This window comes from Borostomias antarcticus (assembly GCF_949987555.1).
Source record: "Borostomias antarcticus genome assembly, chromosome: 22".
Lineage (NCBI taxonomy): Eukaryota > Metazoa > Chordata > Actinopteri > Stomiiformes > Stomiidae > Borostomias > Borostomias antarcticus.
This window is the reverse complement of record NC_140255.1, coordinates 17,646,347-17,664,211: the sequence shown is the minus strand read 5'-3', so window position 1 is coordinate 17,664,211 and position 17,865 is coordinate 17,646,347. Positions and strand designations below refer to the sequence as shown.

The 17,865-nt window shown below is 46.6% G+C and overlaps 2 protein-coding genes across 2 annotated transcripts in view; one reads left to right on the top strand and one right to left on the bottom strand.

Annotated features, from left to right (window-relative positions):
- Positions 1-17,865, top strand: part of ift140 (intraflagellar transport 140 homolog (Chlamydomonas)) — a gene marked incomplete at its 3' end in the record, with an annotated part of 37,333 nt that overhangs the window by 17,494 nt on the left and 1,974 nt on the right. The window contains exons 19-28 of the mRNA XM_084456426.1: positions 12,701-12,878; positions 13,234-13,424; positions 13,597-13,692; positions 14,335-14,467; positions 14,608-14,751; positions 15,032-15,160; positions 15,462-15,644; positions 16,403-16,609; positions 16,722-16,934; positions 17,158-17,324. Coding sequence (XP_084312552.1) covers positions 12,701-12,878; positions 13,234-13,424; positions 13,597-13,692; positions 14,335-14,467; positions 14,608-14,751; positions 15,032-15,160; positions 15,462-15,644; positions 16,403-16,609; positions 16,722-16,934; positions 17,158-17,324 — 1,641 coding nt within the window. The remainder of the gene's footprint in view (positions 1-12,700; positions 12,879-13,233; positions 13,425-13,596; positions 13,693-14,334; positions 14,468-14,607; positions 14,752-15,031; positions 15,161-15,461; positions 15,645-16,402; positions 16,610-16,721; positions 16,935-17,157; positions 17,325-17,865) is intronic.
- On the bottom strand, positions 334-9,697 carry tmem204 (transmembrane protein 204; the record flags this gene model as incomplete). The annotated part of the gene is made up of 3 exons (XM_084456435.1): positions 334-2,492; positions 7,469-7,624; positions 9,418-9,697. 3 exons carry the CDS (start codon positions 9,695-9,697, stop codon positions 2,248-2,250), a joined length of 681 nt encoding a protein of 226 aa, XP_084312561.1. The 3' UTR covers positions 334-2,247.

Here is a 17,865-nt window from a genome sequence, read left to right as displayed (position 1 = left end):
TTTGGGTAAAGCTGTAAAACAACCCTGGGAGCTGCTTGTTTAGGATGTTGCTAAGCACAGGGCCACAGTAGTAGTATGTAACCATGGAAACAATCCATTTGAATATAGTCAAGAATCTGATTTGTTTTGGATTGATTCCGGTGGCTATGATGATATATCATACTGTATGTCCGCATAGAATAAGAATGAAATTATATAATTCTGAGATGTTGATAGTGTTCATACACAGAGTGATAGTGCAACGATAACAAGACAACACCACACACACCAGTGTCCATTATATCTGGATGACGTCCATACCTTTATTGTACTGTATTTGTATCTATTATTACTGTCAAGCACACCGTCTGTTTGGCTAGGAGATGTCGGCAACACTCACAGCCTTTGTCCTCGCAGCAGTATGATATGATATACAGTATAACAGCAACACTCACAGAAATACAACTGTAGGACATTAATTTAAGTATACGTATGTACCACAAGCGAGCAGATTACCAAAAGGAAAGCATCCTTATTAAAATGAGCTCAAAATGTATTTTTGTGTCCGCTACCACTATTTAACAAGCTGTGATTTGGGCAAACCTAGTCAAGTATGATCTTACTGTACTGAATTCTATGTTCCTAAGTAGTAATATATAGGATATCCTTTTGTTCCTTTATTTTTAAGTGGTGCAACCCAATCAGGAGTCACCAATACTGTTGCACACCAGGACTAGAGGGCAGGCACGAGAACAGCTCTATCTCAAGAAGTATAAATGCCACAGCTTAGATATTTACACTGTAGAAATCTTGGGAACCAGATTAACATGTATTTATTATATGTCGGTGTATCTTAAAAACTGTTAGAAAACGGATATGAATTTGAAATTACCAACTGCCGCTCGAGTGGAGCTCTGAACATTTGTGTGAATGGGGAGCATGGTTGAATATTTTTAAAAACGGCATCGCTTAGATATTTGAATGTGAGTGAAAGCATGAAAATCTGAACACGGTGTATAATATGTGAATGTACTGTGAAAGTACTGTGAAATACTTTGAAGTACAGTGGAAATTGTAGGAGTAGCGGCAGTTTGCAAAATGTGTGGATATTTTCAAATCACCAACAGCCGCCACTAACAACTAAACATTCCATCATTAATTTCATGGGGACAAAAACTATGAATAAAACTTAAGTGCAGCCACTTCTATACATGATGTGTGTTTGTGTGTGTCCATCCGTAGCATGAGATTTAGACCAATCAGGAGTCGCCAAAACCTTTGCATACCGGCACTATAGAGCAGTAGAGATTGCTCATAATCCTGCAGCGGTTACTTCTACATCAGAACTCCTAATTAATGTCATGAAATATAATACAATGTACTTGGTTCTATAAGATGAGTTTAGTGGCAAATAATCAACTAGACTAGAGAATATTATTCCTTTGGATATTGTAAGGGGGGATTAACTCATTTTCAAGTTGATGCTAACTCTGGAGATATAACCTAAATCGCTTTTAATATTAATTATAATATATTATAAACAAAAATGCAGGAAATATATGTCAGTACATATGTGCATATAACATAAACATGTCAAGATCCAGCTTGATCTTTTATCAAAGAAGGGGGTTTCAGACATAGAGGATATACCAATCCAAATTCTAGTTCAAACATTCATCTCAGCTTCATGTTTACTGAAAAAAATAAATTCACCACATCTTGTGTTTTGATTGACACATAACCGTTTTGTCAACTCGTGTATATTTGCTGGATGTGTCTGATTCTGCTTGTAAATACGGAAGACATAAACAACACGATTTCCAAACAAACTATCCTTGAAACAAGCATCGAAAGATGAATTGTGTGAGTCCTTCTACAGTACTATACATGATGGGTGGAGAGTGAAACAACAGCAAACTACATGTCAGTCCAGCACCTGTAGAGCAACGAAAAATCCACTTCTCTGTGAGGCATCTGCAGTAAGCCCACAGCTTGATGTGACATGCATCGCACCAAGCCCTTCTCTGTGAGGCATCTGCAGTAGGCGCACAGCTTGATTTGACATGCATCGCACCAAGCCCTTCTCTGTGAGGCATCTGCAGTAGGCCCACAGCTTGATTTGACATGCATCGCACCAAGCCCTTCTCGGCGATCTGTTCAGAGTAAATGAATGAATGGGAGCACACAGTTGCATTGTCTGTTCTCTCCAGCCTGTCATAAGAGTCAAAAGAGTAACAGGGGGAGGTGTGTGTTCAAGAATCACACACATCAGCAGGGCGACTCCACATAGTCATTGTCGAGGCGCGGGTGGAAGGACGACGCCAGCGAGGGGCTGATGACGATGACCCGGGGCGTGAGGCAGTCATCTCGCCGATGAAGTATGTTCCAGATCAGCATGGCGGCAGCCAGCGTGGCCAGTAGGCAGGCGGCGATGTCCACGTAGCAGGAGTAGGACAGGTGTGTGTAGGGGCCGATCCTGTAGAATGTCACCAGGCCGATCACCAGCACGAAACCTGGGGAGACAGGTCCCAAAGTCATTTCATAAAGTGTTAGCCAGTGTCACATAATACCTGCATGTGCAATTTTATACAGTACTTTGGTGAGTGTTCATTAATAGTAACTCAAATATGGCTCAGCCGTTCAGTATTCATACAGGAGCAGTTAGGAGAGTTAATTTCATAACGCCTCAGATGTTCAGTGTCCATTGAAAAGTTTCCAGCCCCCAAAATTGACCTCTCTCTCAAGTAGCGTGTATCAAAGTGATGCTTGCGATAGAGGTTCAGAGACCTCCGCATGTGGTCTCGGAGCTTAGGAGGCCTGCTTGTTTCCTTTCTGGGAGAGCTTCTGAGATCTCAGGATCAAAGTGTTCTCCAGTGGCCGCCAGTGAACCTGTACTTCTCAGAAATGCTATCACAAAAGATTGAGAGAGCCAGCCAGTGAAATAACATAGGTACAGTAAGTGTGTATCATAGTTCCAGTATATCTGAACCAAAAATACTTGGTGAAAGGGGGATGTGGAGCCTTTAGGATATGAATCAGTCTGTTTCCTCCGGGGCTGGATTAGTGTTACTCAGATTCTGTGAATAAGAGTGTGTGTGTGTGTGTGAGAGTGAGAGAGAGAGAGTGTGTGAGTGTAGGGGTCATCATACAGTAAGTATATCTTTTTTTATGTGGCGGAGAATGGGTGGTGGTTAGCGGTATTATGTGCCTGTGGTTGACAATGAAATCTACCTGAGGGTGTCTACCTCCCTTCCTCCCTCCCTATCTGTCTGTCTCTGTATGTCTCCCTCCCTCCCTGTCTGTCTCTCTATGTCTCCCTCCCTCCCTGTCTGTCTCTGTATGTCTCCCTCCCTCCCTGTCTGTCTCTGTATGTCTCCCTCCCTCCCTGTCTGTCTCTGTATGTCTCCCTCCCTCCCTGTCTGTCTCTGTATGTCTCCCTCCCTCCCTGTCTGTCTCTGTATGTCTCCCTCCCTCCTGTCTGTCTCTGTATGTCTCCCTCCCTCCCTGTCTGTCTCTGTATGTCTCCCTCCCTCCTGTCTGTCTCTGTATGTCTCCCTCTCTCCCTGTCTGTCTCTGTATGTCTCCCTTCCTCCCTGTCTGTCTCTGTATGTCTCCCTCCCTCCCTGTCTGTCTCTGTATGTCTCCCTCCCTCCCTGTCTGTCTCTGTATGTCTCCCTCCCTCCCTGTCTGTCTCTGTACAGTATGTCTTATGCTTGCGTGCAAGTGTTTGCCTGTCGGTGTGCGTGTGTTTAACCTGCCTGACTCCTGTTCTAAGAAAGTGACCAGTCCTTCTCCGGCCTGAGACTGGGTGGGCTGTGTGAAACCTTTTTTGGCACGGCCTAATCTCTCTGGCTTCCTTCCCCTCTTCCTCTTTCCATCCTTCCTTCCTTCCCTCCTCTCCACACCCCCTGCTTAAGGTTAACGTATTCGGGCACATCTGACACTATCCGTCAGATAGTCAGACCTCTATAGAAGTATAAAAATATAAACCATCCTTATCTCCAACCGGCTCCTGGAAATTCACTGGAATGAAAGTGTGTGTTATGTGTGTGTGTGTGTGTGCGTGTGCGTGTACGTGTACGTGTGCGTGTCTGTCTGTGTGTACCCGGTTTAACTATACTTGCAGGGTACCAAATATACAGTAAAACAAGGACAATTGTGACTTGTGGGGATATTTGGAAGGTCCTTACAAGTTTAGGGCTAATTTCAGGGTCACAGGTTAGGTTTTAGCACTTGGGTCACAATTATGGTTATGATTAGGGTTAGGGGTCAAAGGTTATGTCCAGGGCTTAGGTTTTTTTTTTTTTAGGGGGGGGGGGGGGGGGGGTAGGGGTTAGGGTGAGGGGTAAATGGTTAGGGTTAGGGTTTAGGGTAAGGTTTAGTTTAGCGGCCCCCGCAAGTATACAGTAGTAAGAGAACATGCGTGTGTGTATGCGTGCGCGTGCACGTGTGTGTGTAGTGGGTTAGGGTTAGGGCTAACATAGCTCCATTCTGTTAATGGTGTGTGTGTGTGTGGGGGGGGGGGGGGGGGTTGTAACCCGCTCCACTGAACAATTTTCTCAATTTCGGGAACTGCAGCCAGCTGTGCTCAGTCAGGCTCCAAAGGGGTCCTGTTGCTCACATTCCTTGACTTCTTAGCCCAGCATTTGACTTTTCTCTTCCATTGAGAAGCACATATTTCCCTTGTATTGTTAATTTTGGAAGTGTGTGAAAGAGACACAATAGCCCGAGGCCACAGTTTGGGTGTGGTGCCAATTGTGCCCACCACATGATGCCTCCCCTAACCTCCCTACCCCCAACCTCTCGCTTAAAAACCTCAGAGTACGGACCTGTCTCTCAAATTGACATGGATTCCTAACCCATTCACCTCTTGACCTCTGACCTATATAGCTTTGTCCTTTCTGTGACACATTCCAGAGCTGCTTCAAAGAGAGGGTGAAACTAACCAGAACTGCGATAAGTCTCGCTCAGACCTGACAATAGTGTTGATGTCACTGAATGGAATTGGATATTGTTATTCCACGGTCTGCATGTGATAGCCCAGGTTTTCTGGCCACCATCCGAAAAACAAAGCAGATCTCGTTCCCCGAGAAAGACGCTGCTGTGTAAAAATAACTCCATTCATTCAGGGCCCAGGCCCATTCACTGTCTCAGGGGGAGAGGAATGAGGGATGGATCACTGAGCAACAGAGGTCTACAACATGACCCACACTCAGGAAACGAACAGGGTTTATTCTATGGATTATGTGAGAGGAAGTCATCTCAAATCATTGAGTCCTGTGCCGTTTTGAGTGCAATCGCGTGAGCGTGCGTGGACAGCCTAATGTAGGCTAACGTTATCAGAACACAAGAAATAAGGCTATTTTCAAGGAAACATGCTTTGTTTGTTATTTCTGCCTTAGGCGTTGTTTTAATGGGAAAAAAAGCATATCAATTAATCGATAGTTGATTGTTAATTCTTTCAATTATCGAAAAAGAAATTTTGATCGTTTGCCCATCCCTAGTGATGACGCGTTAATACTTCATAATATTTCACAAATGTATTTTTAATAATGTTTTTGATTATAAAAGGTGACATTTTGTTGAAGGATGATGGATACTGTTTGTTAGACAATGATGCGCTTGGTTGCAATGTAATCTGTAGAGTGTCCCGCTTGTCATGTGATACTGTACGTTTATATGAGGAGCGAGACAAGAAAACACAGAGCAGAGATACCTGTACATATTTATTAGGGGTGTAACGATACACTAATCTCACAATACGATACACGATATTGGATTGACGATAACAATACAATACGATACACTAAGGGCAGGTGTGAAGCATTGCAGTAGCGCTGCTGTTCACACCAATAGTGCATTTCTCCACATTTCTACTCCACTACACTTTGTGAATTTAGAGCTTAACTGTTGTAATATCATGGATAGGCCTAGAGACAAAAGACGTGTTTGTTACCAGCGTTGTGTAGCCAGCTACAGTGCGTGCCGAAGAAGCCAGCGTTTTATCTAAACCTTTATTTGCCCTTGTTCTTGGAGGATTTGTAAACACACATAAAAGCCAGCCCAGCTTATCTGGCCAGCAGCTGCTCCCTCCCTACCGTGCCATGTGTACGACAGGGCGCTTTCTACCCACCACCCCATCCACACAAACACACTGTCCCCCAAGTTCACACCCACACACAAACACACTGTCCCCCCAAGTTCACACCCACACACAAACACACTGTCCCCCCAAGTTCACACCCACACACAAACACACTGTCCCCCCAAGTTCACACCCACACACAAACACACTGTCCCCCCAAGTTCACACCCACACACAAACACACTGTCCCCCCAAGTTCACACCCCCACACAAACACACTGTCCCCCCAAGTTCACACCCACACACAAACACACTGTCCCCCCAAGTTCACACCCACACACAAACACTCAGTCCCTGTCGGACTGTCCACCCCCCCCCCCCCCCCCCCGTCTTTCCTTCTCTTGCACCGGGTTTGCATAACAGGTAGTCGCAGGCATTTCCTCGTCCTGAGCAGGGATATCCTGGCGCCCGACAGTCGCTCCCTGGCTCGCAGCAGCTCCAGGCCGGACAGACAGGCTGCTGCTAAACTTAGACCAGACCCCATAACGCTCCTAAACAACACACCGCTGGGCTGCTAAGACACAACGTCACACTTCCTCTACGGGGGCACTGGGATAGGCCACGCCCACCCTGCCACACAGTCCTCTGGGATAGATGCGGGGGGGGGGGGGGGGGGGTGTTCAGCCAGCAGCCCACCTCTCCCGCCCCAATGCTATTCCTGGTCATTTTTAGCTTTGACTGACTTTCCTAGAAAACTTTGTCTTGGGCTGATAAGGAATGTGCCAGGGCTTTTTTCTTTTTTACTTTCCTAGTTTTCCTTATCTTTTTTACTCTGGCTTTGATTTGTTTGGTTTTTGGGGGGGATTTATTTATGCGTCTGAGCTGTTGGGATTCTCTACTGGGTCTCAGTGGGAAACAGTCACAAGTTGTGTTTCTTGGCAACAGTGTAAACATGTTTAGATCTGAGGAAAAACTCCAAAGGCTAGATTGATGAGATATTGAGGCGAGATTGTATTCAAAAGACACATGTACTGTTTAACCCCCTAACCCTGACGATGTCTTTGTCTGCTCTTTGTCTCTTCCTCCTTTTATAGCTGTACGCAGATTATTGATTGATTATCTATGCAGTTCAGGTGTTATCTTGTAGCACTTTCTGAGGTTTTGGGCTTCTCTGTGTGTGGGGTTTGGCAGTGTGCTCATTGTTCTGCAGTGAGGTTCACCAGGTCAGGTGTTTCATACAGGTAGTAGGCCACTCTCTAGTGGTTAGCTTGGGACTGGAGGTTTGGTTTTGAATATTTATGACAGAGCCATAAAAGGTTGCTTTACATTGTGTTGAGTAGATACTATAGCGGGGACAGTGGTGCATTGCACAGAAGGCGTTGTGATGAAGACGCAGGTACTCACTGGCCAGCTGGAAGAGGGCTGCGATGGCCTCCTCCCACCACTGGGAGTCCTGGATGACGAAGGGCAGCTCCATCAGGCCCAGCAGGAAGATGAGCTGGCCGGCCGTCAGGGCCACCGTGGCCATCAAGTTGCACGCTCGCATCATGTCAAACTGCACTGCAGGAGGGAGGGCACAGGGACATGGGTTAGACTAGGCAGTAATGCCGTTGAGTTACGGTAAATACATGTAACGTGCCAGAAGTAACCCCTTAAAGTTACCCCTTAAAGATAAATACAGTTTTTGCATTGAAGGCCTACTTGTGTATCATGTAAGAATTGCTTTACAGACCTCGGCCAAATACTTGCCGTGTGCTTGATTTACTTCACTCTTCACAATGAATCAAATAGGTTCCCAAAAGTACCGACTCCGAGGTACAGTCAATCAAACTCGCCTCAAATACCTTCATGTACTTGATCTATTTGACCTCAGGTCTGATGCTTAACTGCCAACAAGTGAGAATTCACGATAGCTGCGACCACGTACATGCATGCGTCCATGCGTACATGCATTCACACATAACCTCACAAACAATGTTATACTCTTAGGCACCACATGTTATCATAGTAGCTTAATACACAAGGATATAATGGTCAACACAACTTAGTGAGACTTCTGTATGTTGTGCCCCCCCCCCCCTCTGTGGACAACTTTTAGATTTGTGTGGACCAACTGGCAGAGAGAGCTATTATAGCCGCTAAAAGATGTCTGCAGCACTGTTGCTCGGACTGTATGGCAATGACGAAGATGAGGAACAACATGAACACTGAAATATAATGATTGAAAGGCTACTTAAATCATATGATGACTTTCATTTGATTTAAAACATTAATTCAGGAAGAATAAATACATATATTCATTAATTAATCAATTCAGTACAGTCTCTCACACAAAAACACAATATATTGTTATTTTCATATTTTTATCCTATATTTCAATTAAATCTAAATAAAAAGAATAAACGTAGACAACGTAGCCTGTCTCTTTTTGTTCATGATAGCAAGCTAGCTATCCAGTAGTGTCACATAGCCAGACCTATCTCCACACGTTGTTTTAGCGCTGTGCCAGCGCGGGGAAGCCATACTGTACCACACCATCCACAGCTAGCCAGGGAGAGCCATGGTAAGTAGCCTACGGGTGCATTCAAATCAAAGATACAGGCAGTCTTGTCTGCATTCAAATCAAAGAGACAGGCAGTCTTGTCTGCATTCAAATCAAAGAGACAGGCAGTCTTGTCTGCATTCAAATCAAAGAGACAGGCAGTCTTGTGTACATTCAAATCATAGATACAGGGATGACACGATGAGTTCCGATTAAAGAATCACATTTAAAGTTATAGTTAAGATTTCTTTAAATAAGATAGGATAGGATAGGACAGAGCCATTCGTTTATGGATTGCTTCTGTCATAGAATTTTTCCTATCTTTGAGACTTAAGTTAAGATAAGACGAGCAGTTAGGATATTTTTCTGTGGCCAGGAGGATCAGAAATGTGGGCCTCCTCCTCCACATCTTATCAATGTGTCATATATCACACAGACCAGATCATCTGTTATGACTAGATATGATCAACTCTGGGTTCAGATTATTATTTTTTTTAATAATCTTGCTGCCTACCTACTTTGCAGTAGGATTATCACAGTTACAGTTACTTTAAGTTAAATAACGTTTAGGGTTCTTGCACAAGAACCATCGTGTTTATGACATGTAAACGACTGCAGGGTGCTTATACAGTACAGTATCACAGTTGTTCTAATTATATTGTTGAATTTGTAGCAAAGATTTTTTATGCCTTTCATTGATAGCAAAACTAGAACCACACACAGACACACACACACACACACACACACACACACACACACACACACACACACACACACACACACACACACTCTCCTGCTCCATTCCACTTACGTTTCACAGTGCTGCGCGACTCCTGGTATCCTGCGTACTCGGATCCCCATCCCAGCCCCTCGCACTGTCTCTGGGAGCCCTGTCCCCTCCTCCCCGCCCCGGGCTCCTCGCGGCCCCTCTCCCCGCCGGCCGGACAGATCCTCCACAGCCCCACGCTGCGCTTGCGCCCGTCCTCCAGCGCCTGCAGCACCCAGCTGGGCGTGAAGGCCGCCACGTTGTTGAGGACCAGGGACAGCAGGGCCACCGCCACCGCCGCCGCCACCAGCCTCTGCACGGCCATGCGCCGCGCGTCCCCCGCCACCTCCCCGCCCTCTCCCTCGCCCTCCGTGTCCTGTCCCCTTCCTCCCACGCCGCCCTGCCTCTCGCGGGCAGCGGCACCGTCAGCGATCGGAGTCGGGGCCGCCCGGCTCTCCTCCTCCTCCGCTGCTGAGCGAGCAGCTATCGCTAACTCCCCGTGGCGGCTACAGCGCGCGCGGGGGGTGGGGGTGGTTGTGTCGTGCGGCTCAGCTAAAGAACATCACCGTTCATCCTCATTCATGAGCGTGGAGGTCAGGGCAGCGGTGGGCTCAGCCCTCCTCCTCGGACCGCACGGCGGGCAGGAGTGGGTTAATCCTACGGTCACCTAGGTCCATTCCCCCGACTCCGGCTGGCTGCAGCTTGACCCCGGGACCTCGCTCCCTCTTTCTCTCCCGCCCTTTGCGTTCTCCCTTTCCCCCCGTTGCACCCTCTCTCCCCCTCGGTGGAGTTCTGCGCTCGTTGCCCTCCTCTCCGTTGGGCTCGGCTCTTCGCTGCTGGGTCGAGGTTCTCGGCGTCCGTTTCTCTCCTTTCCCCCCCCCTTTCTTTCTTCTTCTACTCCTTGTTGTTCCCAGCGGCTCTGGGGGGTGCGGAGGAGTGGATGAACGGAGGAGCGCAGATCGTCTGGGTAGCGTTGCTAAGGGCTGGCTCGCTGAAGCTCACCACGAGCGCTCTCTCAACTGGACGAGCTCGCTCTGCCAGCGCAACAAGCTGTAGTCTTCCTCCCCCCTCCTTTCCTCCCTCCCTCTCTGTCTCTCTCTCTCTCTGTGTCTCTCTCTCTCTCTCACCCTCCCTCTCTGTCTCTCTCTCTCTCACCCTCCCTCTCTGTCTCTCTTTCTCTCTCTCTCTCACCCCCCCTCTCTGTCTCTCTCTCTCTCTCTCTCTCTCTCTCTCTCTCTCTCTCTCTCTCTCTCTCTCTCTGTGTCTCTCCATGGGAAACATTGTCGTTCCTGGCACAGCTCAGTCCTGGAGGTCAGAGTTGAAGTTGGGGGGAAGGGTTGGGGGTTGGGGGTGGCTTTAGTGGGAGTGTGTCTGAGGCTGCAGCAGGTTTTTGCCCAGATGACTCTCCTCCTCCTCCTCCTCCTCCTCCTCCTCCTCTTTCTGCTCGATGTGTGTGAGAATGTGCACCCAGGAGAAGACCACTCTTAGAAGACAGGGACTTTTTTTTTCTTCTTCCATTTGAGAGCTTATTAGGGTGTTCAGTTGTGTGCGTGTGTGCACGTGTGTGCACGTGTGTGCGTGCATGCGTGTGTGTGCACACGAGACAAACACTCTGGCCCCCGAAGTCCAACCAGCAACAGGATGCGTTTCCTGAGAGGAAAAGGGGCGGGAAGGGTGAGGGTGGGAAGAGACGATGGCAAAGTCACAACCCACTCCTCTCTTCCCTTATTTCTGCTTTCTTTCTTTCTCTCCCTCTCTGTCTGTGTCTTTCTCCTTTAGATCCCCTTCTCTCTCTCTTTCTCTCCTTCCCTCTCTCTCTCCTTCGCTATCTCTCTCAAACTTGTTGTTGGCTTTGAAAGCCATGATGTGGGCCGTGTGGAGTCACTCTGCAGGGCTGGCCTCTGTGACCATGGTGAGAAGGGTTTGGGTTGCCAGTGGCTCCATGGGTCTCTGGACCTCCACCCCCCCCTGCCCGCCAGTCCTAGGGCCCCCAAAGATTCAGGGAATTTCCTGTTGCCTAACTTCAATAAACAGCTCACATCTGTATCAGCTAAAGAAGGGAGGGAGGGAGGGCGGGAGAGAAAGGAGGAGGGAGGGAGGACATAAATAGGGACCAGATGCGTGTGGAATCTGGAGTATCCAATGTTGGCTGAAGGGGGAGGGGTTAGGCCCGATGTACTGTACACCAGAGGTGTGTGTGTGTGTGTCCCTCCCTCTCTGTCTCTCTCTCTCTCTCTCTCTCTCTCTCTCTCTCTCTCTCTGTGTCTCTCTCTCTCTCTCTCACCCTCCCTCTCTGTCTCTCTTTCTCTCTCTCTCTCTCTCTCTCTCTCTGTGTGTCCTATCTCTCTCTCTCTCTCTGTGTCTCTCTCTTTCTCACCCTCCCTCTCTGTCTCTCTTTCTCTCTCTCTCACCCTCCCTCTCTGTCTCTCTTTCTCTCTCTCTCTCTCTTTCTCTCTGTGTGTCCTCTCTCTCTCTCTCTCTCTCTCTCTCTCTCTCTCTCTCTCTCTCTCTCTCTGTGTCTCTCCATGGGAAACATTGTCGTTACTGTGTGTGTGCGCGTGCGTGTTACTATGGTGTACTTCTTAGACTTGACCTCCTGCCCTAGGCTCTATGTCTGGATTCTCACACAAGTAGTTTTTCTCCTGTGAATAGATCAGTGTTTGTCTAGTATCTTGGTTGAGATTTGAGTTGATTGTGCTTTTTTGTCAAAATATATACTATGGTCCTAGAGATTATCAGCTGTTCCTGAGATAAAATGTTGAAATTAAAGGTGGGGTAGTTTGACGTCAACAAGGCCTCCGATTGGTCATCTTTTTCAAAAGAACCCGCCCTTTCCTCCTGTCAATCATGATGTAGTCCCTCCCTCCAAACATGACTGGTAGGTGTGGCGAGATAGAGATCCTGATTGGTCAATACATTCGGGCGCGGTGCATTCTTTGAATCCAAAATACAGAGGCAGCAGTAAACACAGAGATCCAAGTTTATTCTCAGAGCACTTTTGTTACTGATAGCTGAGAGGATATTATGCCAATTTTACCAAATAAAGCCAAAAGCAAACTACCTATCCCACCTTTAAAGTGATTTACAAATGTTTTTCTCTGTCCCCAAGTCTGTGTGCAAACAATATTAAAAACACTTCATCCATGCATTACATCCAGTCTGTTCTCAAGTGTATTGCCAAACTCCAGTCCTACTGTATGAGCTAATTCGATGCCAAGGCAGAGTTCAGTAGAAAATACGCACATAACCAAACAAGACGTCTTCCTCTCCTCACTCCTATCCTCTCTCTTCTCCTTTCTCCCCCTCTCTCCCCTCTCTCCCTCCACAGCGAGGCAGTGTGGGAGAACATGGCGCGGATGTGCGTGAAGAGCCGGCGTCTGGACGTGGCGCGGGTGTGCCTGGGCAACATGGGCAACGCCAGGGCGGCGCGGGCGCTGCGGGAGGCCGAGGCCCATCTGGAGATGGAGGCCAGGGTGGCGGTGCTCGCCATGCAGCTGGGCATGCTGGTGAGAGAGAGCAGCCGTACAGACATTCAGACCTGAACACGTGTGCTCTATATTTCTCTACTCTCTCTAGACTAGTCATGGCATAGACATGGCATCTTGCTTAAGATTAAGATTGAATCAGTGCTTCAATCATGACATCTTCACATGAGAGCCATCCTAAATGGAGCAATATCGATACTCAGTTTGTCTACTTAGAGATAAGCCATTTTGTTTACATCCAAATATTAATATTTAAGCAGTGGTTCATGAGAAACATACAGAGGAGCTGGGATGTTGTCTAAAGTATGTATGTTGTACAGCATGCATGATTCCTATTCGCTCTACATAAACCGTGACCCCCCTCGTCAATCAACAGGAGGATGCAGAGAAGCTGTACAAGAGCTGCCGGCGCTACGACCTGCTCAATAAGTTCTACCAGGCCTCCGGCCAATGGCAGCAGGCGGTGGAGACGGCGGAGACGCACGACCGCATCCACCTGCGCACCACCTACTACAGCTACGCCAAGCATCTGGAGGCCACGGGAGACAAGAGCAGCGCCCTCATCTAGTAAAACCCCGACTCATCTCTCACATATCCAGCCTCTCACAGTCATTCGTCCACGGTCTTATTTTCACCAAATGTTTTTCTTTTCACCAAATGACGAAGTGCCTCTCAGGCCTCAGCTGGTCTACCCAGGACCGGCTTCCTCACTGTGTTTCTCCATCTCTGTGTGTTCCAGCTATGAGAAGTCTGACACCCACAGGTTTGAAGTACCCAGAATGCTCCTGGATGACGCGCTGTCTCTGGAGATCTACGTCAACAAGACCAAGGACAAGTCAGTATAGGGCTTAGGCTGGGTTTTCTCTGACAACAGGACAGTATGTTTATGTTCAAACTTGATTTCGGTTTATGACATTATTGAGGGTTTTGTAGTTTGTAAACCTCTATCACAAAGGACAATGGCAGTCATTTAACATGTAGTTCTTTATAAGTGACATTATTGAGAGGCATATAACCCCGTACTACACCTGGAGAGAGGCCTTAAATGCTGGCTCCAGAACAATGGGTAAGGTAATAAATAGCTTTATAGTATATAGTAAATTAAAGGTTATTATGATTAAATAGTGTATATTATATCATATTTAAATATTATAGTGTATATTGTATTTTGTATAGTAGTGTATATTTAAATGGATATACTGGGATTGATTCTGTACGCTGACGTACACTGCTGACGTGTTCTCTTGATACCCTGTATTTTATGTCTTGTTTCTTCTGTTTCTGTTTCTGTTATGTGGGGACCACAGTGGAAATAAGCCTTCTGGCTTTATTGTGTTTTAATCCTCGGTGATATATGTTGTCTATGTTTTTATTGTGGGCAGTTACCCCCTTCTTTATCACCTAATAAACTCAAATCACTCAGACTGGCCCAGCGTGAGCATCACTGACCTGCCACCATCATGTGTTGTTAATCCAGGAGCATCTACAAGTGGTGGGCCCAGTACCTGGAGAGCCAGTCAGACATGGAGGCCGCGCTGCGATACTACGAGTACGCCCAGGACTACCTCTCTCTGGTCCGCGTGCACTGCTACCTGGGGAACATACACAAGGTAACACAGTGAGGGAATGTCTATAGTAGCATATGGCTACTACACTTGAAAGAACTGTATGGGAATGAGACTGGTTATACAGGTAGGCCATTTGTGTACAGTATATGTGATTGCAGTGTAACCATGGCGATATATTACAGGCGTCCGAGTTAGCCAATGACACCGGGAACCGGGCGGCCTCGTACCACCTGGCGCGTCAGTACGAGAGTCAGGAGGAGATCGAACAGTCTGTCCACTTTTACACACGAGCCCAGGCCTACAACAACGCCATCCGCCTCTGCAAGGTACACTACTCACCTCAGCCTATCCTCACGCCCTTGGGATCAGTCTACAGTTAACTTCCTCCCAAACTGTCTAGAATAATTACTGAAAATGACTCTGACGTTGATGAATTGATTTTAAATTGGAATGTTTTACTGTGTTCAGAATGCTATTTATTCACTACGTAATGGTTAGGCTACAGTTATGTACAATTGAATAGGCAGTTTTCAGAAATTCAAATTTCAAATTGACTGTTAACCTTTGCACTGTGTTGTTGTTGTTGTTGATGTTGTTGTTGTTCAGGAGAACGGTCTGGATGACCAGCTGATGAACCTGGCCCTGCTCAGTAACCCAGAGGACATGATGGAGGCTGCCTGCTACTATGAGGAGAAGGGCACACACATGGACCGCGCTGTCACGCTCTACCACAAGGTTGCTGGAAACACACTTCACCATCATTCAGTGGCTCCATCTACTTTACTGTACAAAAGAGACGCATGCATTCTACATTGGGCCACAAGGGGGAAGTGTTGCTCTGATGTTTATGTAAAGAGACAGTCTTTAGTGGATGCGATTTGATGTCACATTCTGAAGCCTGCATGCACACAAAGTGAGCTCACACAGTCACACAAACGGTAGTTTTGTCCCCACTGTGTATAATGCGTCTATTAGAATGGCGGATTCTATGGCTACTTTCTGGTTGTACATCTCAATGTGTCCGTGTGTTCCTCAGGCCGGCCACTTCTCCAAGGCTCTGGAGCTCGCCTTCTCCACCCAGCAGTTCTCAGCTCTGCAGCTCATCGCTGAGGACCTGAATGAGAACTCTGACCCCGCTTTGCTGGCGCGCTGCTCCGACTTCTTTATCAAACACGCCCAGTATCAGAAGGCTGTGGAGATGCTAGTGGCGGCTAAGAAGGTACCCACATTGCTGTGTGTGTGTTTTGTGTGTCATTGTTCGAACATATATGTGCGGAAATACACACAGGCATAATTACATGTGTGTACAGTGTGTGTGCGTGCTAGTGCTTGGCTGTGTGCGTATGAGATCATAAACACGGTTCTATAAGTTACAAAACATGTATCTGTGTTTGTGGCAAGGTTATAATAGTTTTGCTTTTGTCATTAGTTTTTATTTTTATATCGTTTTAACTTTTTGTTTTCAATTTCAGTTTAGTTTTGATTAGTTTTAAAGCAGGTTTGCTAGTTTAGTTTAGTTTTTATTTTTGGAAAATGCTTAGTTTTAGTTTAGTTTTTATTAGTTTCAGTATTAGTTTTCTTTTTTTTTTCTTCTGCGCTAGCCTCATGAGACTATCCTGATCTCGCGAGCTCACATTGTTTCACTCCGTGTGAAACAAGCCATCTGGCGCACGTCAGGTTACTTCTGCGCAGGGGCACAGCTAATGAAAAAATGGAGGATAGATTTCATATCCACCCAAAATATTAGGCTTATGTATGAAAGGAAAAAGACTAAAACTAAGGACATTTTCTCAATAATTTTAGTTTATTTTAGTTAGTTTTGTAAACACACAATACAGTTTTAGTTAGTTATCGTTTTTTTGTAATGTCTAGTTTTTATTTTTATTTCAGTTAACTTAAATGTTTTTTCACACCTAGTTTTAGTTTTTTAGTTAGTTTTCGTTAACTATAATAACCTTGGTTTGTGGACTACCCCAGTTCCATGAGGCCCTGCAGCTGTGTCTGGACCAGAGCCTAACCATCACGGAGGAGCTGGCCGAGAGCATGACGGTGTCACGGGAGTCCAAAGACCTGTCTGAGGAGGCCCGCAAGGAGCTGCTGGAGAGGATAGCGGACTGCTGCATGCGTCAGGGCAACTACCATCTGGCCACCAAGAAATACACACAAGCTGGCAACAAGATGAAGGTGGGGGAGGACCTTTTGTGCACGCACGCACACACACACACACACACACTTGTGCGGGCGCACACACATAAACACACAAGCAGTTGACGGTTTCCTCTCTCCTACACCTCAGGCCATGCGAGCTCTGCTGAAGTCAGGTGACACAGAGAAGATTGTGTTTTTCGCCGGCGTGTCGCGTCTGAAGGAGATCTACATCATGGCCGCTAACTACCTGCAGTCTCTTGACTGGCGCAAGGAACCAGAAATCATGAAGAACATCATTGGGTTCTACACTAAAGGCCGGGCCCTGGACAAGCTAGCGGGCTTCTATGAAGCATGCGCACAGGTAAAGCATCACTGTACACAGAATATATCATTTTCTCACTTACTGTAAATGCTCTACCTTTTTCCGCTTTTATTGAAAGGTACAACTTGATATAAACATATGTTACTTATCTAAATATATATCTGATATATTTAATGCTAACTGCTGATACTCTATAGGCAAATCATGCTGGGTACAGTATAGTGGACATCTGATTGTCTCAATGTTTTTGTAATGTGTTCAGGTGGAGATCGATGACTACCAGAACTATGAGAAGGCACTGGGTGCTCTGACGGAGGCCTACAAGTGCCTGTCCAAGGCCAAGGGGCGCAGCCAGGATGAGCTGGAGGCCCGCATGGCTGAGCTCCAGCACAAGGTCACCCTGGTCAAGAGGTTCGTCCAGGCACGCAGGTGAGAATACGCCACAGCCTCTGTCTCTGTCTGCCTCTCTCTCTTTCTCTATGTGTATAACGTGTGTGTGTGTGTGTGTGTGTTTGTGTATATTATATACACACGCACACACATTATATTATATAAATGTGTATATAATATAACAGAATGTGTGTGCGTGATATATAAATCAAAAGCACTTCAACAAAAACAAACGTTTGTTTAGCTGCCTCACTCTCTGCCAGAGCTCTTCTGGCCTGGGTTTAATAGTTCACTTGGCTTGGGTTGCAAATCCTGAGATCCCTTAGCTCAGTCTGCTCAATCAGCTCAGTCCTGATGGGTCATGGGAGCGGTAGTGTCAGGGCTTCCGGCATCCATTTTGTGGAGCGGAGGTGATCATTTTTTGGCGCTGTCCCTGGGGATATATTTCTCTCTCTCTCTGTCTCTCTCTCTCTCTATGTTCTTTGCCTCCTGTTGTCTTTCACTCACTCCTCTTTACTGGATCATGGTGTTTAGGCAAGTAAATGTCAATGATTGATGTATTTCAAAGGCTCGATTTTTG